The 25,032-nt window shown below is 38.9% G+C and overlaps 2 protein-coding genes across 10 annotated transcripts in view; both read right to left on the reverse strand.

Annotated features, from left to right (window-relative positions):
• Window positions 1-1,829: 1,829 nt before the first annotated feature.
• Window positions 1,830-2,414, reverse strand: LOC110470691 (interferon omega-1). Its single transcript, XM_021530544.2, has one exon. It carries the CDS (start codon window positions 2,382-2,384, stop codon window positions 1,830-1,832), a length of 555 nt encoding a protein of 184 aa, XP_021386219.1. The 5' UTR covers window positions 2,385-2,414.
• A 6,831-nt stretch (window positions 2,415-9,245) lies between these two features.
• TJP2 (tight junction protein 2) overlaps window positions 9,246-25,032 on the reverse strand; it is a 61,836-nt gene continuing 46,049 nt past the window's right edge. For all 9 annotated transcript variants that reach the window (XM_021530502.2, XM_077790463.1, XM_021530494.2 and 6 more), the window contains 18 exons: window positions 23,770-23,873; window positions 23,462-23,615; window positions 22,353-22,461; window positions 22,108-22,247; window positions 21,538-21,604; window positions 20,270-20,420; window positions 19,423-19,531; window positions 18,577-18,787; window positions 17,023-17,210; window positions 15,901-15,996; window positions 15,712-15,791; window positions 15,062-15,272; window positions 14,543-14,643; window positions 13,959-14,171; window positions 13,491-13,601; window positions 12,271-12,609; window positions 11,783-11,868; window positions 9,246-10,172 (listed from right to left, as the gene is read on the reverse strand). In XM_021530502.2, coding sequence (XP_021386177.2) covers window positions 10,007-10,172; window positions 11,783-11,868; window positions 12,271-12,609; window positions 13,491-13,601; window positions 13,959-14,171; window positions 14,543-14,643; window positions 15,062-15,272; window positions 15,712-15,791; window positions 15,901-15,996; window positions 17,023-17,210; window positions 18,577-18,787; window positions 19,423-19,531; window positions 20,270-20,420; window positions 21,538-21,604; window positions 22,108-22,247; window positions 22,353-22,461; window positions 23,462-23,615; window positions 23,770-23,873 — 2,636 coding nt within the window. In that variant the 3' untranslated portion in view covers window positions 9,246-10,006. The remainder of the gene's footprint in view (window positions 10,173-11,782; window positions 11,869-12,270; window positions 12,610-13,490; window positions 13,602-13,958; window positions 14,172-14,542; window positions 14,644-15,061; window positions 15,273-15,711; window positions 15,792-15,900; window positions 15,997-17,022; window positions 17,211-18,576; window positions 18,788-19,422; window positions 19,532-20,269; window positions 20,421-21,537; window positions 21,605-22,107; window positions 22,248-22,352; window positions 22,462-23,461; window positions 23,616-23,769; window positions 23,874-25,032) is intronic.

Here is a 25,032-nt window from a genome sequence, read left to right on the forward strand (position 1 = left end):
GAGAAGTACATATAACAAACAAGTAACAGAAATGAAATTTGAAACAGTCCCAGGGTGGGTCCATTTCAAGTGCTGTTAGTTATGCAGCAAAGAAATACATATTTTGTTGTAATGTGGCAGGGTGTAAAAATTATTCTGATAATTTACTCTGGTTGTCTTTGGTCTTTTTGTTGTTCTGGATTATGGTGAAGTTGCTATCTGTTTTTATTTCTGGTATTTCAGCTTCATCCATGAGATCCATGTCTGCCATCTCTCCTTTACCTAGCATCCATCAGTGGTAGAGAGGAGAGTACGGACACCCTGCAAAAGAGACCTGTGTCATAGACACGACACCTGAAACCCCTGCACCGTCACTGCTGTTCATACCAGTCAGTTTTTTCTTAGATACACTTTTTATTATCTCCCCTTTCAATACTTTTCAGAATGGCTGGAGATCAGAAGCAGCTTTAAAGTTTCTCTTTACCTGATGCTTAAACCAACCTCTGGCAGTTTCAGCCCTCCAGGACTAACACCACCCTCTTTTGGGACCTACAGATATCCTCTCTCCTCTGCTTCTTTATGCCAGATCCAGAAGCTTGTGCCGAATGTACATCAGGATGGCCACAGATAGATGTTTGTTTGTGGTTTGTTTTAAAGTTTTTGGGGTTTTACCAAATTTTAAACTCTGTTCTTTGGGTAAAAGAGACTTGATATACCTCTGTTCCCCTCATAGCAAGTGATTAGGGAAAGCACACTGTTTGAAATGGAGTTACCCAGGGACAGTTTCCCAAGGGTAAAATCCAGGCTTAGTTTTATTGCAAGCTGTTTTAAGAAATGTGATTATATTGTAATTATTACTGAAGGTTGTGTGGTTTGGAGGGGAAATTAATTGGAGGGCTATACTTCTGTATGGGTCAATTTGTGAGCAAAGGGAAAGAGGCATATTTCATGCAGCAATAAAGCACAGCACTGGGTGGTGGTGTTTGAGGTTGCAGTAGCCAGGATTAATATATCCATGAGCAAGTACAATGTGCCACAGACAGATGTGGCTTTAGGATACTTTTACATAGAAAAGTTACTTCAAATAATCTTATGAAAAAATAGAAGTGAATTGGAAACACTGCAGGAAGGAATAAAACCCTTGTCCCCAAACAGTTAGAGGCAATGTATTTCAATTAAAAGTAACACTGTCCAATGGGGAAGTTACTTCAAAAGCCATAACTACAGTGAAAAATGTACTATGTAGACAAATCTTTCTAGAATTATTTTACATTTTTGAACAAAGCAAATGTTGGAATTACACAAATGTAAAAAAAATTAGTTGCTTGGAAAAGAGGAACAAACTCTCAAATAAAAAAATGCATATTCTCAACCTAAGTCAGGATCACTTAAATAAACAGTGTATTACTTTATCTTTGATGCATTCTGCATCAGTACAAATCTAGTAATTCCTGTAAGGCATGAGATGTGTAGTTCATTCACAAATATGTGATTCTCTGCTTGTAGGTGAAATAGAGATGGAAAGTATTTGCATATTTCTCAGCAGAAAACACCATAAGATGTCACTATCTGTCAAAGGCCACAATATCTTCATAGGGAGTAACCCTCACTGAAAATTCTTATAGATTAATTTATAGCTAGAGTAGACAGCTTACTTACCAAGTAAACAAATTACGTTACTTTGAATAATGCATTACATTTGCAAAATTAAATTTCAGAAGCATAATTTAAATACAATAAAAATTAACTACAGCACTGCCACAAGATAGATCATAGAACAAATAATAGAAGTTATTTATAATATTTTATTATTAATATTGTAAATTATGTGAGGTTAATATATTTGTACCTTAGTTTTTAAGCTTCCTTGTCACTTTATCAATCAGTTGGAGACATTTTCTCATTTCTGCACGGCTGATCTCCCAAGAGCACAAGTCGTGTTGTTTATCTTTAAGAAAACAGTCTATTTTTTGGAAGTACTTTTTCAATTTCAGCCTGCTGACGTCTTTACTCCAACAATGTTGGGTGTGCTTTTCAATTACACATGCCTCCAATTGCTCAATTTGCAGATAAAGTCCATTTTGGAACTGATCCAATACTGTTCCATCCCAAGCAGCTAGAGTCAGATTTTTGCTAAAGATATAAAAGATATGTTGGAAGATCTCTTCAATGGCAACTCCAACAGCCTCTTTCTGCCTGGGCTGCAGAACCTGTGCAGGAAATCTGAAGGACTTTTTCTCTCTTAGACATTGTTGGGGAAACTCTTTTCCCATTTTATCCAAGAGTCGCAGGCTGTTCTCAATCACTTTTCTTTGCTGCAAAGGGAGGTGGTTGCACTGAAGACTGGAGATGATGGTGGTGCCTGACAGTATGAGGCCAATTTGTATCAAGCCAAAAGTATTCATGGTAAGGACAAGCTCTAATGTTCCTTCTTTCCTGTGTGTAAACTCTGCGTGCTATGCTGGTTGCTTTGAAGTTATTTGTAGACTCCCATTTCTTCAAAATTTTGACATTTAATTATTCTGTAGGAGAAGTTTTCTTTCATCATTTGTTGGTTTTTAAGGTTTTCCCCCCTGTCCATGCTTTTGCAGCACTTTCATTTTCTGCTTTATGACTTCATAGTCTTTTGTTTTGTTTTGTTTTGCTACTTTGTTTTTATTTCAGCTGGATATTAGAATATTTATATATATGTTGGATTATTAATTCTCTCTACTATTAAAATTCTATAGGATGTATAATCAGAATTCAAAATAAAGAGTCTCAGAAACACTTGTTTTCTTAATATTCTAGCAGTGGAAGAATATGCTGAAATAAAGTCATATTTTCAGTGATTGGTCAGGGACCTGCTGAATGCCACTGCCATCTTGTCTCCTATAATATGATTTATACTTCCAAGCTTCCATTAAGCTTTCTCTACCAATGTTCTTTTAGGAAAAATGTTTTGTTTTTCCTCACTTTTATTTTTTATGGATACATATCATTAGGGAGTGTGTGTGTCTGTGTGTGTGTGTGTGTGTGTGTGTGTGTGTGTGTGTGTGTGTGTGTAAAAATGTGCATTAATATGTGGATTTTGATACATAAACACTGATAATTAAATGAAGCCATGATCTCAGACACAATAAACGCCTTGCAAATACAAAGACACTGACATGGGAAGAAGTTAGGTACTTGAATGAAATACTCTTTTTCCCTCATATGAGTAACTGAGCAATAATTATTATCAATGTCACTTGAGTACAGGTCTGAATTTTGACAATAAATGGGAAGAGAATGAATAAGGAGGACAAAAAGTACAATTCACCTCTTTGCTTTCCCATGTAATTGAGGCAGTTAGGACTATCATAGTACTTTGGGATATCTGCCCCTTGGTTTTGATTTTTTTTTAGTGAAAGCTGGTCTTAAACTGCTATTTTGTTGTCCCCCCTGTCTCCTGTGAAGAGAAAGGCAATAGTCTGTAAGTCATATTGTCTGGATGAAGAGGTCAGATAAACTGTTTTCTTAATCTGAGACTTGGCTGTGTATTTTTTGTATAAAAAGTATGGAAGACTGGTAGAAAAATAAATCCCCTTGGTTCCCAGGTGGTCCCCAGAGAAGAGAGGGGCTAGGTGCACCTGAGCTTAATTTCTGATTAGAACCAACTTGTTGGTCTAAGTCCAGTGACATTCAATGAGATCCCAGAGACACCAATGGTGTGGGTTACACCGTAAGTCTGGTCTGGCACCACTTGTGATCACAGAGTCACAAATAGTGCAGTTCAAGGATTCAACACAGTCTGGCTGACTTGAATAAGAACTTTTAAACCCAGATTCACCAATAGTTCCATTTACTGGGGCATCAAGTTACTGCTTATTGTTAGATTTCCAGAGATAGATTCACTAGACATGAAACAAGTGTACAGTGCTATGTACAAGTGTTCCCAGGGGCACTCTGACACATCTGGGGATCAAATCTTGCCTAAGAGGTATCCCTGCTTTAGGGAGGAGACAGGAACAAGCCCATTGACTTGCGTGCAAAGTGCTCATGTTCTCATCCTCCATGAAGGATTTCAAGTACAGTCTATACATATGGGAGAAGTGAACGTGAGAGTGCAGCCAAATACAGTTACTGCCAGCGTAAGTGCAGAGAGAGAGCAGCCAGTGCATATGTTAATGAAGGATACAGAGAGAAATTACAAAACCAGTGGGTCTTGTGCAAGGGTGGAACATAACACAAAAGGGACACTTTGGTGTCACTCCCATTTTCACCTGACCAAGTGTGGCAGTAAGGGTCAGCTACAATCCTCCTGATGACCTGTCTCCCCATCAGCAAGCCATCCTGCCCACAGTCCTCCCTTTATGACATATCTCATGGCTCTAGGCCTTATTCATACAGTATTTTTTGTTCTGTTGTTGGACCTTCTGCTATGTGGTTGGCTTCATTCCCAATCTGGTTGTCATTCCAAGCAGATTGATGATACTGCTTTATAGCTTCCTTCATGTTCAGCATGTAGGTATTTGGGAGGCTTTAAAAAGTTGCCTAAGAGAACTTGGACTGGATGTACTGCCAGCGTCAGGAAAAATGTATCCCCTATGACAACAAAGAGTAACAACAATCAGAGTGGGATGCAAAAAGCGTAACATAAGATTAAACGTTTCCACTTACTGGGAATATTTATTACTTTGAAAACAGAAGTGCATCAGAAATTAATTAAAAACCTATGTGCTTCAAGAAAATTATTCCCTAATACTACAGCAATTTCCATAAATTATACACAAGTATTTTCCCAAAACTGTAATCATTATATGAGTTTAATTGTTGTAGTGATCTAAACAGATAAACTTTGTAATATTTATTATATCTCCCAGACACACAAGTTCTTTCTTTCCTCTTGCAAAATAGTTTTGTCCAGGTTTCCTTCTTAGTGAAGATCTTAGGACACCACACGGAGTGTCACAGAGTTAAAAATAGAAGCTGGTCTCTTCGTTATTTCTTAAGAAGATTGAGTAGGTCCAGGTGTCTTATTCTCTTGTCTGTTTAAACATGTTGTCTATGCTTTCTCACAGAACAGTTACACTTGACTTAGTCCACCAGGGTTTGGTTTCTGTCTGGTTTTGTTTGTGTGTGTGTGTTTGTCTAGTAACGATAAATTGTTCCTCCTTGGTCAGACACTTTTTTGATTATTGCACTGAGCAAAACATAGCAGTGACATTGCATGATTCAGGACACAATTTACTCTAATCATCTACCTTTACTGCTCGTTCAGGAACAAACAATTAATTAAAAATAATGACTGGAAGGAGTAAATGAGTGATATGAAGCTGCAGTACAGATTGCTGTTTATTTCTCTGCCTGTGGGTGAAGCACAGACCAACCACTCTAAACTGGAATTAAATGAGGAAAAGAGCTGACAAAACACAGCTGTGTTTCCAAGTAGATCTAGCAGATCATTATTTTGGAAAGGTTATCTAGTCTTCAATTCACCAAAAAAATTTGCTCCTAAACAATCATCTAGCTATGTATGTATTCATTATAAGAAGACTGAAGCTAAACATATGCACAATTTTGTCTTTCTAACATCTTTAAAGTGTTGTAAATTACTTCTCTAATGGAAATTTTATATTACATTTTATAATGCAATAGAGAAATTAAATTAATATTTGCTATCCATGGTTCTTTTATCTCAGGCACCAGGGCAAATGGAAAGTCTAAATTTAACCTGTGTATAGGATGGTAAATGGGGCACTGAGACAGAACATTCCTATAAAATGGTATTCTTTTGACCTTTTATAACTACCCTGTGTTGAAACATTTAATCTACTCTAGATATTAGTTTCTTTTCTCCATTCAGAAAACACACTGATTTAAAAAAGTCCATCTGTAACAAAGGAGTTGGAATAGGTTTGGCTTGGCACAAGACAGCTTCCTCCCCATCTAGCCCATGTGAAAAGAAAATACTTTCCTCTGTTATGCTTTCCATACAGCTATGTGTGCCAGTCTTCTCTCTTATAGGTGATAGAATGGTTTGGGCTGGAAAGGACCTTGTAAGTCCAGTGAGGAATGTCTGAGGGAGCTGGAGGTGTTCAGCCTGGAGGCTTGGGGGTGACCTTACTGCTCTCTACCACTGCCTGAAAAAAGGGTGCGGCCAGGTGGGGGTTGGCCTCTTCTAGGGACAGGGCAAGAGGACACAGGATCAGGTTCAGGCTGGACATCAGGAAGAATTTCTTCATGGAAAGTGTTGTTAAGCATTGGAATGGACTGCTCAGGGGGATGGTAAAATCACCATCCCTGGTGATTTCAAGAAGTAACTGGATGGCAACCCTGATGCCATGGTCTAGATGACAAGGTGGTGTTTGATCAAAGGTTGGACTCAATGATCTCAGACATCTTTTCCAATGTAACTGATTCTATGATGCTGTGATCATCTAGTTCCAGCCCTCCTTGCCATGGGCAAGGACACCTTTCACTCGACTAGGTTGCTCAGATCTTCATCTAACCTAACCTTGAACATCGCTAGGGTGCCATCCATAGCTTCTCTGAGCAGCCTGTTCCAGTGCCTCCCCATGCTCACAGTAAAGATTTTTTTCCTACTATCTAATCTAAAATGACCCTTCTTCAACCTAAAGCCATTGCCTCTTGTCCTACCACTACATATCCTTGTAGAAAGTCCTTCTCCATCTTCTCTGTAGCCTCCTTTTAGGTACAGGAGAGAGCTGTAAGGTCACCCCAAAATCTCCAGGCTGACCAACCACAGCTAGCTCAGCCTTTGTTCATAGGAGAGTTGCTCTATCCCTCTAATCATCTTCATGGCCTTCTCTGGACTCTCTCTCACAGTTCCATGTCCTTCCTGTGCTGGGACCCCAGAGCTGATGCAGCCCTGCAGTGGGGTCTCAGCAGAGCAGAGCAGAGGGGCAGAATCCCCTCCCTGGCCCTGCTGCCCACACTGCTCTGGATGCAGCCCAGGACACATCTGGCTGTCTGGGCTATAAGTACACACAGTTACCTCCTATTTAAGTTTTCTGCCACAAGAACCCACTCTGTTGGGATACTCTCAGTGGGTTCACTTCCCACTCTGTACTTGTGTTTGTGATTGCCATGGTCCACGTGCAGCACCTTGGACTTATTGAACTACATGGGGTTCTTGTGGGCCCACTTCTTAGGTTTGTCCAGTTTCCTCTGGATGATATCCCATTCTTTTGCTTTTGTGTCACATGCAGCACTCAGTTTCATGTAATCTGCAAACCTGCTGAGCAGCACTCAATAATCACTGACTCTATAATTTATAAAGATCCTGTTTTCCAGCTCAGGGGGCCGAGGTCTACTGCTCTTACTGAACAGTAAGAGCAGCTCAGTAGCTCAGCCCTTTCCTCATCACTTGCCAGTGTTTCCCCATTAATCCAATAAAATTCTGCCTCTTCATCGTGATTGAGGCAGGTGATCCCTGAGTGAGTGGGGGCCGGGAAGCGGGTGAGGGAGCTGCGACGCTGCCGCACCACGTCCCGCCGGCCCTCCCGATGCCCGCGCCACCTGGGCTGCGGCTGGAGGCCGGGCGGCTCCGGCAGCCGCCCCAGGTGCCTCCCCACCTCGGGAGCAGCCCTGGCTACTGCAAAAACTCTGGTTGCCACGGTACAGACCCAGCTCAAACAGCTTCTCTAGGAGTGACCCCTCAGCTCTGTTACACTGTTTAAATTGATCTATTTCATGTGTTCTGTATATTTATATCACATACTTATGTTACATGGGTATTCTCTTTATCAATGATCTGGAAAGGGATCAAGTGCCCCACTCAGTCAGTTGTGGATGACTCCAAGTTGGGCATGTGTTGATCTTTTTGAGGTTAGAAAGGCTCTGCAGAGGGCTCTAGACAGGCTGGATCAATGGGCCAAGGCCAGTGGTGTGAGGTTTAACATGATGAAGTGTCAGAGCCTGTCCTTGTGAACGCTCCTCATGCTGGGTCACAACAACCCTAAGCAGTGCCACAGGCTGTGGACAAAGTGGCTGGAAAACTGCCCAGCACAAAAGGACCTGGGGGTGCTGGTCAACAGCAGCTGAATATGAGCCAGCTGTGCCCACGTGAGGCCAATGGCATCCTGGCCTGTATCAGCAGGCGTGGCCAGCAGGACCACACACGGGACTGTCCCCCTGTCCTTGGCACTGCTGAGGCCACACCTCGAGTGCCGGTCATCTCACTGCAGGACAGACACTGAGGCAGCAGAGGTCCACAGAAGGGCAGTGGAGCTGGTGAAGGGTCAGGAGCACAAGTCCTGTGAGAAGTGGCTGGGGGTGTTTAGCCTGGAGGAAAGGAGGCTCAGGGGCTCTCTGCCAAGGAGGTTGGTAGTGAGGTGGGGGTCATCCTCTTCTCCCAGGTAACAAGTGACAGGACAAGAGGAAATAGGCTCAAGTTGCACCAGGAGAGGTTTGGACTGGGCATTAGGAAAAATCTGTTCACAGAAAGAGCTGTCAGGCATTAGAACTGCCCAAGTGAAGCGGCTGAGTCACCATCTTTGTAGGAATTTAAAAGACATGCAGGTGTGGTATGGACATAGTTCAGTGGTGGATTTGGCACTTTTCAATTTATGGCTGGACTTGATGATCTTGGAGGTCTTTTCCAATCTAAATGATTCTAATCTAAGCAGCACAAGTTTCCTCATCCTACTGCTTCAACAAGAAAATTCTACCTTTTCTAAGAGAGTGTTACAGAGTCATGGACTCCCCAAGTTGGAAGGGAGCTACAATGATCACTGAGTCCAGCTCCTGGACCTTCACAGGACCATTCCCAAGTATCACCATATACCTAAGACCATTGTCCCAGTGCTTCTTGAACTCTGTCAGGCTGGTGCTGTGACTGCTGCCCTGGGGAGCTGTTCCAGTCAGTGCTGAACCACCCTCCCAGTGAAGAACATTGTCCTAATATAGAATATAATGGTTAGGGGTTGGAAGGCACTTTATTTCTGGAAGGCCATTAGAAAACCATCTTTCATATTGTATGATCAAAAGAAATTTTTCTTTATGCCACCTTGAAGAATTTTATTGTATAAGGCTAAAAAGCACAAATGGTGAGGCAAAATTTAATATTCTAGAAGTAAGTCCCTTGCAGGAACTCCATTGTTTTGTACCAGTTTTAAATCACAGCAGATTTTAAAATGATGTTCAGAAAGTGTGAAGCACATCAATAGCGATGTTTCCCAGTTACCTGAACAGGAGAGGAGATCCTGAACTGAAATAGTGTACTCATGAAAGTCTGCAATTCTAGACTAATGCTGTAGAAAATAAAAATGAGATACTAGAAGTTTGTCTAGAATATATACTTTATTATTTGTAGTCTGTGTAAATTTTAATATGTGACTGAATTTTCTACACCATTTTCTCTGTTTAAGCACATTCTGGTCTTTTCCAACCACCCATTCAATTGCACCTTTAATATGTACAGTCAGTATTTTTGAATATAGCATATGCATCTATGAATATAGCATATGCATCTATATGAACTTAGAAAAATAACATGCAAGGAAAATTGTTACCATGAAACTGATAAAAAATTAAGATAGGTAAAACAGTCAATCCCCTTTTTAGTGTGTTATGGCTTTGCACCAAGTATCATGTCAAAACAAACAGATTCAGATGCTTCTTGTTAAAGGCACTTACTGTTCTTCAAATACACTTTCACATTTAGTTCTATTGCATTAGAAGCGTATCTCTGGGATCATACTTTTATAACATAGCAGAACAGTCCAAAAAGGCAGCATTAATAAAAAGGAAAAAGAGGGGCTTATATTAAAATATGAAGATGCCAAACTTTAAGGATTTGGTCCTTATAAAACAGGCAACAGCATTCAGGCAATAGTGATTTCTTTTCATAGACACTGACAAAATAATATCCCCAAAAAGTGAACTCTTCCAGTTCCAGTGTATAGATATGTCTGAGCTGAGTAACGTACCCTCTAACACCACCCCCAGTAAAAATACAGCTTTTCAAGACTAATTACTGTTCCACTTTGGCTGCGAAGGAAGAAACCTCAGAAGAGTGTTAGACATGGACATGCTAGCAAGCCTACAATTCTGTGTCTCTGTATCTGGATGCCTGTCCGTAATAGCCCTTCTTAGAGTGGTCTGCCAGCTGCCGGCGGTACTGCTCCTCCTCCGCATCGCTGCCGTAGCTGACACGGTTCTCCAGGTAAGGTCTAACAGGAGCCTTCTGGGGTTCTGGAGGCCTGGAGCTAACAGCAGAACATGAGAGAGTAAGAGAAAGAGACAGAGATAATGTCTATTCCCATTATGAAAAACCAAAAAATAGTTGTGCTTAATACCTGCTTTATGGCCACATGATGGAGCAAATGAAACCCCTTCTAGCCAATAAAAAACTGTGTGACTGTGGTAAACCTATCTAGAGAGGCATCTTATTTCCATTAAGCTGGAGGATGATGCTCAGATCAACCTACCTGGAAAAATGTCAAATTTCAAATTTTAAACAGCACACTGTGTGTGCAGTTTAAAATTTGAGATATCAATAGTTTGAAACATCAATAGTTTGACAGTACTCTATTCCCTGAGCAGAGAGGTTTCCAGCCTTGCTACAACCGCAACTGACATCTCCCTTAATTAGTTTTGCACAGAATTTTTTTCTATGCCCCCTTCTTCTTTTGCATCTTCAGTCTTCTGTCTCAAAGTCTAAAGACTTCTTATGTGACATTTCTTAAATTGGTAACCTTTCCACTCATGGCCCTCAGGACAGAAATAACTCACAGTTTTGCTTTTTATACACTATGGTGATACACATTTGACAGGACATTAGGCAGACATAGAAAAGTAGATTCTGCCAAGGCAGCATATTTCCTCAGTTTCAAACCTATGATTTTATCAACCCATGCTCTGCAAAAAAAAGATGGTGTTCTGCTTACATCTTTCTCCCAGAGATTAAATACTCCCTTCTAGGCCAATCATTAACTCCTGTAAAAAGCTAACAACACCGATTTCTACATGCAAACACTCTGCAAATGTGGTGAAAGATTAATTTTCATTACTTTTACAAAACTTCCAATGCTATATAAAAATTAATGCTTTTCTGAACCTGCCAAGAAATGTAGAAAATACCTGTTTTCCAGCTTTGCATTTTAGATTATTTACTGTGACATCAAAGCATTTGACTCACTACAGAAGAAAAGTTCCATTTCTATTGGCTATTGCAAAGATGCAAGAAAAAATTAAGAGTTCTGAAGAACAGAAGACAAAAGCCATTATGCAGTGTGTTAGCTCTTGCATACGTGTCAAGTCCTACAAATGTGCAGTGGGTCAACCCATCCAGAACTTAATGAATTTTAATGAAAGACTACTACTTTCATGAGATTTGATGGGTCACCTGTATCAACTTTCACCCTTAGCTTACCTAGCCACACTACATATCTGTAAAGAAGAAGCATTTACATAATTAAGTGTTATTAGAATATTTGTTTGGATAGAGTAACAGTCATCAAGTATCTAGCACAGGTAGACTAGACATCAGAGAACATGAATGCAAGGCAGCTTGACTGGGGTAAAAAACTGTCTCTGCAAATATTTCAGTGAAAAATATCGTGTTTCTTCACAAATGACTCAAATGCTATAAATGAACTTACTATAAATGAACTAGAAGAAAAAAAATCCTGAAATGAGTTCACTGAAGAGTTTGCTAAAATTCTGCCCCACCTTTATGACAATCTTTAAGGCATGACAACAAAACAATATACCAAGGCAGGATGGCTTGTATGAACAAAAATTGGCAAGATCAGTTTTCCTCCTTCCAGCAAAGTCAAGAATTGAGACAGAATATTTGAAACTGGATATACCTTACCTCATCGGCTGGGGCCAGTTCTGTTCTGACTTCTGTGTTTTGACAGGGACAGCATAAATATCCGGATGCTTTTGGGCTATTTCAAGCTTTAAAAGAAAATATAAGAAAAGAATTGTTCTTTTTTGATCCTATATTTGGATCTAGAATCTAACAGGAGACTGCTACATCTGAAACAAAGCACAAATTGGTAATATCCTATTGATATTCTTTTGCTAGAGTACTAATTCAAAGCACGTTTGAGAACAATGGATTGCCAAAAGCAACACGATTATTAGAAGTCAGGTTTTTACCTGTTAAAACAGGAAACCTTAAAATATGACCTCTTTTTATACACAAATACACACAATGAGTGAGAGTATGTCTCTGTGTGTGGTTTCCCAAACTTCTCCCTCCATAAGCAACACAATGCAAAAGGCATGATTTTCGTTTTCAGGACTCTGGCTGTTCTATAGGTCACAAAGCACAGGGGGAAAGGCATCTCTTCATACCCTGGCATTCTGAGCCTCTTGTAGCTCTTGCATTCTTTGCATCCTTGCCTTGTGATCCATCTCCTCAAATATTTTTACTTTCCTCAGTACTGATTTTGGAGTATTTTCTTGTTCGTTTCCTTCCTCTTCCAACTTTGCCTCCTCCTCTTCCTCTGCAGGCAGGACTGCTGGCTGAGAGTTTCTCAGAATGGGACGCCCAAAAACAGGTTTCACAGAAACAGGTGGTGGTGGTGCTTTAGCTGATACAGTTGAAGTCTCACTGCTAACAGCAACATTACTCAACTTGGAGTCATAGTTCTTGGGGAAGTCATATGGATCCTCTCTGTTTTGTAACTTTCCCTGCAAGTATAAAACCCACAAAGTTTACATCAGTAACTGTATTAATTTTAGTTTCAAAAGAAGGCTTCAACCTAAAAGTTATCACTTTGCCTATGTATTTATCAGGCTCAATCTTCATATAATGTGACACTTCAAAGATGTTTGAACTGCTAAAACATTTTGGGCATATGTTCATAAACTACACATCACCCTACAGAAGACCAGGACATTCAGACTTCTTAGACATTTGTTTTTCCTATTTGTTAAGGATTACCAGAACTACGCATGTTAGAGTACAGCACAGAGAAAACTGATGCCCCAAGTAATTTTTCACTGCTGCTTAATGTGAAGTATCATGACCTAAAATTTAGAACTGCACAGAACCTAATGTTTTATATTCAGCCTTTGTTTTTACTGTGCATGTCCTCCGCTGCCCTATCTTCACTGTCAAGGCACACTTGAGCTGTATTTTGAATATTTAGAGTATATGTATTTTTTTCCCTCTTGCATAATTCCTGAGCAAACAGTTAACAGAATGGTGACAGCCAGGTGGTAGATTCTGATTTTGTGCTTTACGGTAATAGCCATGAGATATGTTTTTCCTGGTGATTAGCTTACTTTTGATCTCGCTGAGCTAAAAAAGTGCCTCTCAGTTTGCTAGTAGATACAAAAAGGAGTTTACTTTCTTATTCCATATTAGAGATCACATGTATTTGAGAAGAACTGTTATCCAGTAAGACTTCTTTCTGCTTGATCCTGCAACACTTTCAGTCATTTCTTCTGTCCACACTCAAAATATAGTGTCCACACTTAAAGTGGTCTATTGCTCTTTCCAATATGCCACCCTGGAGAGTTCTCCAGAAAAAGGATGCTTGTATTCAGATTTGTTTCTACAAATTTACCTTAGGTGGTTCAGGCTTGAATGCTGGAGGTGGACTTGGCTCTCTAAGGATCTCCCTGCTACCAGCTTTTCTCAACTGAGCTCTTGGTTCTGGAGCAAACTTTTTTAAACTCTATGAAAGAAAGAGATAAAATCACTGCAGTAGCCAGTAATTCAATAATTTTCCTCTGTCTCAAGTTCATAATTTTGGAAACAGTAACCAGGAGTCAAAAGACTGCCAGCAACCTGACTACAATCACTGCAAATGTAATTGAAAACTTCAAGGTCATGAGACATCATTAAGAAATGTATAAATTTAGGCAGAAAAGCAGAGCTATTATTATTTTCCTCTTCACAGGGTAATCTAAAACAGTATAAGAAGCAAAGTAAAACTGCTGTTTAAAAATAAACCCTCTAATTTTTAAGCCATACATAAAGGGTTTTCAGAAAGCCCGAAGTTCAGTCTTACTGAAAAATCCAATCATCTCACCTCCTCATGATGCACAGGTTCAGAGGATCGGCTAACAGATGAAATCCTTGTTTCCTCCAAAGGCTCATCAAGTTCATTGTCAGTGTATGCACCACCTTCTCCATCTGTGTCCTCTAGGTCACTGATCAGCCGACTGTCACAGCTCAAATAGTCAGCGCCCATGGCAGTAAGGTAAGACATACGATCATCTGCGTCATCTTCCATGCCATCCATCTATGCAAAAGTCAGTAAGAAGTAAGGAACAAAGATTAAATAAATTAAAGTCCAGTTAAGACTCAACATCAGGCTAAACATTCCCTTAGGAATGACTTCATGGAACTGAAAGAAACTAATGAAGAATCGCTATAAAAAGTCCTGTAGAAGTTCATCCCTCATCATCCTTCTCCCCTAGCCTGGTATTAGTGATGTTGGGCTCCAAAGTGTTACAACAAGAACAAGAAATTTTTGTTTGTTAAAGGTATACATCAACTGACTATTTGTCTAGCCTACTGACCACTGGCAAATGAAAATTTGAACAATTTTTACTGGCAAGAGATACTTTGAAACATTTGTATAGCTTCAGAGAGTATGGACTGATTGCTTACCTTTCCTTCTGATACCCATACTGCTTCTCCTTGTTGTTGTTGAATTGTATCTTTCAGGCTACCATACCAGCTATCATTGGCTGAATTCAAATTAATGGTTGCTGTAAAAATTGAAGAAAAAGGTATATATAACATGGTAAATGCAATGCAATCCTTTATCCATTCCATGCTGTTTAACGCTTTTTGGTTTAGGTATGTGAGAACGTTAAACAGCCACTTCATTTAGATCATTGACAGAACCATGGTATTTTTGTTTTATTGTTGGTCCATTTCTAAGATTATTAAATCACTTATCTTTTAATGGCAGTACACCAGCTCACAATTTATTCTCCATTAGAATTTGGCAGAACAAAGAACTTTGAAAGAAGTCAAGGAAGGCATTACTCATGACCACACCTTCACACTCTTTTAGTTCCAGCCTGCATGAGTTATGCTGAGTAATGAGTAGATGTCTTGAGACTTACAAAGTCACATACACTACTCTCTTAGTCAGCAGGTTAAAAAAACATTCTTCCTTACCTGTAAAGAGGTGGGAACAAGTTTTCTTCAGTTTGTTTGCTTGCTCATAAAGTTTTCTCGAACTCTTGTTTGATGTAGGACATAGCCTTTGTCTCATGGTCTTCACACCCTGTTTACTGTCTGGGTTAAAGAAGACCACAATTGGAAACCACTGGGTGTAATTTAGCAGGTCCACTGCTTTAGGAGTGACATCCAACAGAGCATGTTTATCCTGTTAACAAGAAAGGCCAGTCAATGTGGTACATGTGGGAACAAGTGGAGGTGACTGAAACATGGGATCCTAAAAATACTAGGATATTTGTGTCCAAATAAGAGCACAACTTGCGGAATATTATACACAGTTATACCATATTTAGAATGTTAAGAGCAACAAGAACACTGCATGAACATAAAGCCTCTCAAATTCAGAAACCATATATTAAAACAGATTCTCCTCTGTCCAAATTTAGAATGGACTTGAGAAGGAAAATGCAATTTCTAATATCAGGTTCAAAGTTATAAAAAATACTAAAATTGCTGTTGAACAACTTCAAAACAGCTTTATCATTAAGCTTATTACAGAAATAGATGCACTGAAAAGTTGAGTACTCGAGCACACAAATCAAACACCATGCCTTTGGGCATAAGCAATTTTCAGAGAAATGCCCTACCTGCTCAATGATTTGCCTCACAGTGTTCAAGCGCACTACTCCAGTTGATTTCTCCGAACCTGCATCTCTGGGTTCTGTCTCTGCAAAGGAAACATTTTAGCTTATCTAGAGTGGCCAGGCAGCTGCAATTATTAAGTTATCCATTCTCTCAGTTAAGGATGAAAAAAAGACACTAAGAGGACAACTTACTTGCTGTCTGGTACAGGTGAGGCAAATCATTTGACAACTTCTCCATAGCAACGTCTGCAATAGGGCCAAATATCACCACAGGTCTCTTAAAACCAGCTGAAAGAAAAATATTTGGAGAAAAGAGAAATCTGATGAGACTGGTTTTATATATAAAAGACAAGACCTTCAGTTACTATGCAAAGTTAAGTTGAGGTTATTAAAAATATATTTTTAAAAAACTGTTTCTCAGAGGTTTGTACGAGAACATAATAGAGAAAATTACTTTTACCAGCTGAGAAAGTAAAAGACTGTTTTCATGAAGAGCTTTCTTATTCCTTCTAGTGGAACTGTATTTATAATATTCTACTTCTGAAAATGTACAGATCTTCATTTATCTTTCCATTCATCAAAACTCCATGAACCTACATAGAGTTGGTTTTGTATGAATAAAGACACAAATGATAAACCTACTGAAATGCAGCTTGAAGAAGCAAAGAAATGTAAAACTATGTTACTGCTCATGTCAAAGCAAGTGAAAACACAATCCTTGGAGTTAAGTCTTCATCGTGGCATCTGGGATCTCCTTTAAAATACTCTTTACTGTTTGTTTTGTTCCAGAATACTGCCATGTGCTACTACCCAGAAAATCAGCTTGATCTGCTCACCACTAAGTAATATAGGTAGTTTACAGTCATGGAGATAGACCACATGAGCCATGATTATGTTTGGACTGTTGAAAATACTTGGGTTGTATTTGCTCTGAACCTACTGCTGAAGTGCTATTTAATGAAGACTGAGGTTGATCTCAGGCATATGGACTCTACTATCAGAGTTAGCCAAGAAGAATCCAAGGAAACAAGGAAAGCCCTGCTGTTTCAGCCCCTTTTTCATTTTAAACTTTAAAACTGGCAGGTGTATTTTGGAGGCAAGAGGGAACAACAGCAGTTTAAAAGGGTAAAAAAGCTTTCTTATAGACTTATTAGTAGCATACAGAAACCTCCATTCTGAGAGAAATGTCATCCCTTCCTGTTGTTCTAATTTAACATAGAAGTTGTTAGAAATCACTTTCTTAGCTGACCAAACATTTGGATGCTAAAGCAGGCAGCAATAAATGGGCAGCCAGCTCAAAGCAGTCTCACCTACCTTCACGCAACTGAACACGCTCGTAAGCTGGGAATTTTGTGCTCACAGATACAATAGCTGTCAGATCTTCACGACTTTTCCTCAAATTCTTCTTTGCTCCAGATCGCTGGCCACGTGTTCTCCAGAAATCTGCCCTATCACTTGAGCCATCTTTTTGGGCATTTTGAACACTGGCCATCTGTTCAGCTCTGACAGAGAAAGCAGGGAGTTCAGAACTAGTTAAGGAGGGCAAGGGTACTTTCACTGATGACCAATGGATTTTGAATTTGCAACAGATAATTTGCCAGATAGACAGAAAGGAGTAGAGTTTTGTAAAAGCACACAAAAAAATTCAGGTGCCTTTGCCTTGGAGCAAACTCATTGTCAGTACAATGCTCCAACCTGCCACAGCTACAAGCTGCTGGGCAGGAATGAGTCCTGAGATCTTAAACTGAACTCTTACGAAGCATAAATAAAATAATGCATATGCAAAGAGGTGGTGAGAGGGGGCAACTCAGAACTGAAGGCCTAAAAAATTACTATCACTATTCTCTTGTCCATTAGGCCTCAAAAGTTTAAATCACTAGAGCACAGAAACATAGGCTGGTTTGGTCAGACCAATTCACAGAAAGGAGAAAATGTACTTAGCAGGAAGCTGACAAGGGAGTCACACAAGAAGTGTATTTTGTAACTTGTGTGCGTCATGTAATTGTGAGGTTTTTCTTCCATCAAAAAATCACAACCACACTCAAGAACTTAAAAGATACAGTCTAAAAATTCAGCTACAGTATGGTTATGGTTTTAGGGTTTTTTCTGTCTGATTAACTTTGATTGTTTTATGCACTGTATACATTTGAACAGTTATTATTCCTTCCCATGAATTTTGATTAGGAAACCATATTTAAGTGAAAATGTTGCTGTGCTTCACTCAGTATCTCACACAAAAATACAGACTACAGCTACCAAAAAAACCCAAACTAACAAATCCTGCCTCAGAATAAATACTTAAAATACTATCCACAAGGATATACATAAGAAATTCAAGCACTAAATTCTTCTAAAAATTAATCACGACAGTATTCTTGCACAAAGAGTCATGAACTTCCTAAGGTGAAGGTATTTTGTTTGTTTAGCTTTTTTGTTTCATTGTGGTCTTTTGTTTCTTTTTATTTGATTCTGTGAGGGTGAACAGACAAAGAAGAAGGTGGGTAAAAAAGCAAAAAACAAACAAAAATAGGACCAACCACCCATTTTCTGTAAGAGGAACTGAAGCAGCTACTGCTCAAAGCTTGGTTGATTGCTGAGACAGAAGCTCTAGGCCTGTGCTGTAAATAATGACCTGGTATGTAGGTAACACCACCCTCTCTCACTGTCTCATTGCATAATGCCATGGTTTTAAAATATGCAGTTTTTATAGTACAATTCTTGTAAAAATAAAGACAAAACAATTCTTTCATTCTTGTAGAAGGGAACAGAAAGGAAGAAAGATATGACATAGGAAGTAAAAATGACACGGTGAAGGGAAAAAAAAATCTTACTTCTAACAATGGGTAGGAAGACATGGTGCCACCTTACCTGCTCTTATTTGGAATGAGGCCCTTTTCCAGTTCATTTCCAATTCTCACAGCCAGCCAGTTTCCCAGTTTGCCATCATACAGTGTATCAACTACTCTAAAGATCTCCCCTCTGGTGAATGCTAAGCTCTGTGGTGACTCTTTTTCACACTCAAAGTGGCTCCTGATGAAGAATGAATCCCCTCTGCCACAGGCCATGATGTCTCTGTAGACTAAAACAAGATCTCCATTTTAGCTTATATCTTTTTACACTTGAAAGAAAGATTAAGCTGTGATTTAGCAAATACAGCTTTGAAATTCTGAGCATCTGCTCAGAAAGATGTAAAAACTCAGATCCACATTCCCTTACACACACTTATCAGGCATGTTCCAAACTTGTATGTGCATAGCCCTTACAGCTCCAGAGCAAAAGGCAGCTATGGTAATACAGCCTTGCAGCTGGCTGCGTCTCCCAAAAGGAAAGCAAGAAGCTTTTCTTGCTCCTTAGCTGCTCATGAATAAAATTGTCCATTTGCTGCTGACCAAATCCCTTCTGACTGCCAAGGCACAACTGATCTTCTCCCAGCTGCTACAGACAGAAAGGCAAAAGAAAAAGCAGTGCCTTACCACTTTTCAGGATTAAGAGTTGCTATTTGCTAATAATAAAAGACATGGAGAAGTATCCTGAAAAACACATCACACATGCAGCCTTGTATGTATGGAACACAACTATCTTCTCAACTAGTGAAGAGGAAATAAGCTAAAATGCTATCAAAAATAAGCACAAGAGAGATTCTTTGTGGTTTCACTGACAAAGCACAGCTTAAAAGGTTCATAGATATACACACATTTTTTTTAAAGCACCTACCTTCATATTTGCTTTGAGCCAAAATTGTCACAGTTTCACCTTTGGGAATTTCTAAGAGATACAAAACAGCTTCTTCCCGAACAATGCCTCTGAAGTCTTGAGTGTTTACCTACACAACAAAAAAAACATCCACAACAACTGTTAAATCAACAATAAAAGGAATAACCACAGATTTTTATTTAATCTGAAAAATCTTAATATTCTCTTTCCTTATTATTTTTACATATATCTGTATATCTATATCTATCTATATATACAAAAGTAAATTATTGTCTCTTGTGAATATTTAATTCCAGCTATTAACAGTAATCTTCCTGAAATAAAATGTTCTGGTTCTACATAGGTAGATTGTTTCTTCAATTTTAACAGCCTCTAGTAGGGGCAAGAGAAGAGGTAGAGGGAAAATTACATTAACCTTCAATTGAATTAAAAAAAAAAAAGCAGAATGAAGTGATTAAATGGCACAGATTATATAAATCAGAAACCTGAAAAATAAATCACTATAACCCAAGTAAACTGGAGAAAGATGAAAGAAGAAGAAAATTATGATGGCCCCAATTTTTCCTCCTCCAAGACTAGGAAGAAACATTGTACAAAAAATTTATTGTGCCACCTTGCAGCATTTTTCTTGATTAATATTTAACTACATCTTCCACAACATTATAAACAAACTAAAGGCTGGTATAAAATTCTCCTTCAAGAACTCATTTCTGTAAGATCCCTCCATCACATATACACCCTTGCAATAATTTGATTCCTAAGATCATAATTTCTTCTATATTTCAAGTAAGAGGAGCAAATGAGAGTATACAGAAGTTATCTGCATTTCAGGGACACATACTCATACCTTAAGAATCTGATCTCCTTCCTGCAGTCCCTCCTCATCAGCTGAGGTTCCTTCTTGTATTCCAGCAATAAATATCCCTACATCATTTCCACCAGCCAGCCGTAGACCCACGCTATCCCCCTTCTTGAATCTCACCATTTTTGTATTAGGACTACAGGATTTACAAACAGAAAAAGGAAGTAAGGCCAGATATCAAAGCAAATAACAATATTAGGATGCCAAAAGAAAAAAAAATAACAACCCCCTCAACAATATCATATTAATAAAATTTTTATCTCCTCTTTCACTCTATAGGCTACATTTACTGAAGTTACCCTTCAGTGAAGGCAGGAAGCAGAGAATTTGAATTTTTCAGAGTGGAAAAAGAGCTTGGAATAGTGACTAACTGGCACGCACAGACCTGACCGAGCAGGGAAACAGTCAGGTTTCCCCAGAGTAGTTCCCTACAGACTGAGTTATGAGGAATCATACTCATTGCTTTTTCTTCTATAATCTGATGAACTGTAATACAAATTAAACTGATACCTATTTTCTTTACCGTGTAACATGTTTGATAGAAGTCTTCAGATTTTCTTGTAATGAGAAATACTTTCAAGTATAATCTACTGGTATGTTAACAGTCAATGCCTTCACATTGCAGTGGGGGACTACTGGACTAGGGTCAGCTTTTTTGCTGTCAGAAAAGCTGAATGCCTGAGTGACCTTCCAACTCAGAGGACACTACTTATCTGTCAGCCATTCTCAGTAATACCCTAAGCCTGTATTATAAATTCCCCTTCACCAAAATAATCGCTTGATTAATTTGCACATAAATTACAACATATGCAGGGTCCAACCCAGAAAGGCTTTCATTTAAGACAACACACCAAGCTACAGAACATTTTCAAAACTTAAGGTTTCTCCTTACAATTCCAACACTCCTATTCCTTCAATTTCTGTATCTGGAAGCTCTCAAAGGAAATATGTAAATTGAATTCCTATTAATATAAATAAAATAAAACAAAACAAAACCCTTGCATATGTTCCCATGCAAGGTCAGAAATACAGGGTGTTCTATACCTTCCAGGTAGATTCCATGCAGATATTTCTAAAACTAAGTTATCTCAAATATCATCAGTTAGAAGCCATGTCACGTCTTCCTGGCATTAAGCTATAAAGGGAGTACCACTCCAAATGGGAGAAAGAAAACAAACCCATGCAGCCAAGAATCATGCACTGGTCACTGAAAGAATACAGAGTGCAAAAGAACTCAGCAAGTACCACCTTACCCATATATTGCTTCATCTTCTGGACTGGGTTTAAGAATTGTTCGTGTAACTGCCTTTGGCTGAGGCACTAAATTAAAAAAAAAAACAAACCCAAACAAAAGAAGTTATGAGATATGAAAAAGTTATAAATAGCAGGAATATCTAGCTATCAGATAGCAATCAAACCCTCCATGCCAAAGATTAATATAGATTTAAACATCAGGCATGTCCGACAAAATTAATTTATTTCTATTTTTTTAATTCTCAAAAAAGAAAAAAAACGTTCAGGAACGGGATATTCAACCCTTTAAGGCAAGCTAGACCAGACTTCATTTGTCTGCTTAGGCCAGCAGTCTAACAGCAAATGTTCTAGTAGAGTGTTTGCTTTTTTCAAGTGATAGTTCTAATAAGCAACTGCCATCAAAAAATATCAGGTGTTTCTTCCCAGCACCACAAAGCAAAGACAAACTTCCTCTGTGTGTCAGGGTGGGGCTGACATGCAGAGCATGCCAGCTTTGTCATCATGGTTGATGGAATGAACATTCTGTGGCCAGGGGGAAAAAAAAGTGACCAAAACCTTCAGGTTCTGACCTGCTGGGTCATCTTGGTACTTCAATTCTTTGTTTGAGTCTACAGCTGTAACAGCAGGAGCAGCAATGTCACCAGTTGATTTGAATGGAGTAGGCATTGCTCCCATTCTGGACATCCTACTGGAGGGATCCTCTTTTGCACTAAAAGGAAGAAAGAGGAACAAAAGTGTCATGAAATCAGGTGAGAATGCTTATATTTGAATAACTTCTTTGATAAGCATGAAAAAAATAGAGAACACTTCTTACTTTGGTTTCTCTTTCAGTTTTTCATTGGATGAATGTGAATCTAGATCAGAATGGTGTGATCTGTCATCTTGAGGGGAGAATGATCTGTTTGACTCTATTTCAGAAATATCTGTAAAGAGAGTGACAAATGAAGACATGCAGGATTTGTTTTAGTTATCTGCTCACCTGATCAGCATGTGTATTTATGAAGTTCTCAGATACAGGATACACTGAACATTTCAGCCCACTCTCATCTCAAGCTGGATTTGACAAAGATTCAAGAAGTACCTTTTAGTTCTTCCATCCCTCCATCCTCCAAAATACTTCAGGAAAGTTTCATGCAACTATTAGCAAACACGCTCGCATCACGTAACTACTTTGAGCATACCACACACGCATTAGCTAGTGCTACCAGGCTTTGATTTGAAGTGTTATGGAGGTTTCCAAACCGAAGACCACCTTCATATCAACAGTTCCAACATCATTGCCCTTTAGCAGCAAAGAAAACAAGAGTGGACTTTGGATTTGAACTGCACCTCAGACTTCACAGTAAAACCTACAGGAAGTTCCTCCCCATATTCTGACACCAGAAAAGCAAGTATCTTGTTCCAAACAATATAATATCCTGCTCTCCCAAACATTCTGAGCTCTTCCCAAAGCAAGATCAGGCTGAGAGATACAGCTCACACACCCATATAGAACAGGTGCTGGGAATAGAAACCAGTTATCCAGGGTCACTTAATTTCCTCTTGTCCTGACATTTCTTCCCTCCATTTGAATGATGCCATGAATGTTTATGTCCTCAGAAGGAGAGACCAGTCCAAAGCACTTGTTTTAAAAATTTTTATTAAAGAAACTGATTTGTTTGCTCCAAGAAGTAAGACAGACTCTGCCAGACCAACACTGGTCCTTCTATCTCTGTCCCTTCTTAAAATGTAATTATATGGTTACTATGAAATTATTTTCATCTAAAGTAAGGGAATTTGTTGCTTAACTGAGTATTACTTAGGTTTGTTTGTGTTTTATTCTTTTTTTAAAGAACCTAATACCACTCTACCACAGCAAAACAATATAAGCTCCATTTTGTCCTTGCACAGAGTCCAGAACTTTGGATGCACGTTAAACCTCACCATCCATTTCTGAGTCACTGTCATTCAATGAAGGAATGTTGAGCAGTGTCTGCTTTCGGTCCCTGAGAACAACCAGCTGGAGTTTCCCACGTGATTTCTCAATCAATTTTCGGGCATCAGCTAGAGACATATTCTCTGTCACTGTACCATTGATCTGGACACAAAAAGACAACAATAACAAACAAGTCTGCACTGTATTCAAGTCTAATAGTGAACTTGACTATAACATGACTTAGTGGTTATTGGTTACAACAATAACCACTGTAACCAGTGCCTGCCAAATTGCTAGCAGTAAAACTAGAACAGACCTTGAGAATGATATCTCCTTCATGAAGGTTGCCATCTTTGGTTGCTAGACCAGTATGGGTCATTTCTTTTATGAAGATCTGACTTCCAAGACGGAGTCCATACTCTGGAACCAAGAAAATAACCCACTGTAGGCTTAAAATATGAGCAAGGATGCATTGTTTTAAAAACTACACAGTGTTCATGCATCAAACACCATTGTACCATGAGAGAAAAAAAAAGAAAAAAATGTAGACCTAGTAAACCCACTTCACCCTGTATCTGTGCTGCAATTACAATACGAACAAGCAACATCCCAAATCAATTACAGTTGGACAACTGGTCTGCACCTTCAGCAGCAAAACAGCAAAAACTTTGTTCTGGAGCTGCTTATTAATGTACTAGAGTAGCTTCTCTCTGATTCATATTTTGCAAGGTATAGAGGGGGGAAAGGGTCAAAAAGCACTAACAGAAGTATTTCTTTTCATCAGTTGCTGCATGCTGACCCTGTCCTATCTGTACTCCAGGAAATGCCTTGGTTGTTTCAGGCAAAGGAATTTCTTTTATTCCCTTGCCCCCCCCCCTTTCTTTCCCTGTGATCTAAGTTACTTGGGTCAGTATATTTGCTACTTAAAAAGAAAGGCAACATCCTCAAAAAACATGCATCCTAGAACAAAAGAATGTTGTCCTGCTTTAAAAGATCACCACGTTTCAGCAAGTCTGCAAAGTATCCATATAAATGGCAGAGATTATTACGGTATAGCTAAACATAAAAGTTAACAAATGCTTATATTTCTCCTTATTTGTATACATATCTGCACTATCTTTGCAAGTGGACACACGATATGCAGAGGAAGAAGAGGAAGGAGAAAAAAGGATGGTTGCCAGAGCCAATAAAAAAAAGATATTAGCTCCCACATACAAAATTTAATTAGCAAAAAATTATCAAAATTACAACAAGGCAGATTAGGAAAAAAAAAAAACCACAACCAACCCCTCCAGCAATAAACTACAACTCCCCTCAAGAAAAAACTCAAACAGAAATTTATGTACAACCTAATCTCAGATATGCTTTCCAGTACAAATCTTTATATCACAGTGAAAAAAAGGTCAAGCTTTTGGCTTTTATTTACACACTTCAATACTCAGCAAAGAAAGGCTGAAATACTGCTATTTCAGGATTTCAGCTACTGCTATTTCAGTATTCTTTAATAACCAGAACCAAACAAACCGTATTACTAAAGACAGAGTCTACTCTTTACGCTTTCTAGCTAATTCTTTTGTAG

This window comes from Lonchura striata, chromosome Z (genome assembly GCF_046129695.1).
Source record: "Lonchura striata isolate bLonStr1 chromosome Z, bLonStr1.mat, whole genome shotgun sequence".
Classification (NCBI taxonomy): Eukaryota; Metazoa; Chordata; class Aves; order Passeriformes; family Estrildidae; genus Lonchura; species Lonchura striata.

Bases quoted from the DNA above. Each gene is read 5' to 3' on its own strand.
- LOC110470691 (XM_021530544.2), bottom strand. From the start codon at position 2,384: ATGAATACTTTTGGCTTGATACAAATTGGCCTCATACTGTCAGGCACC.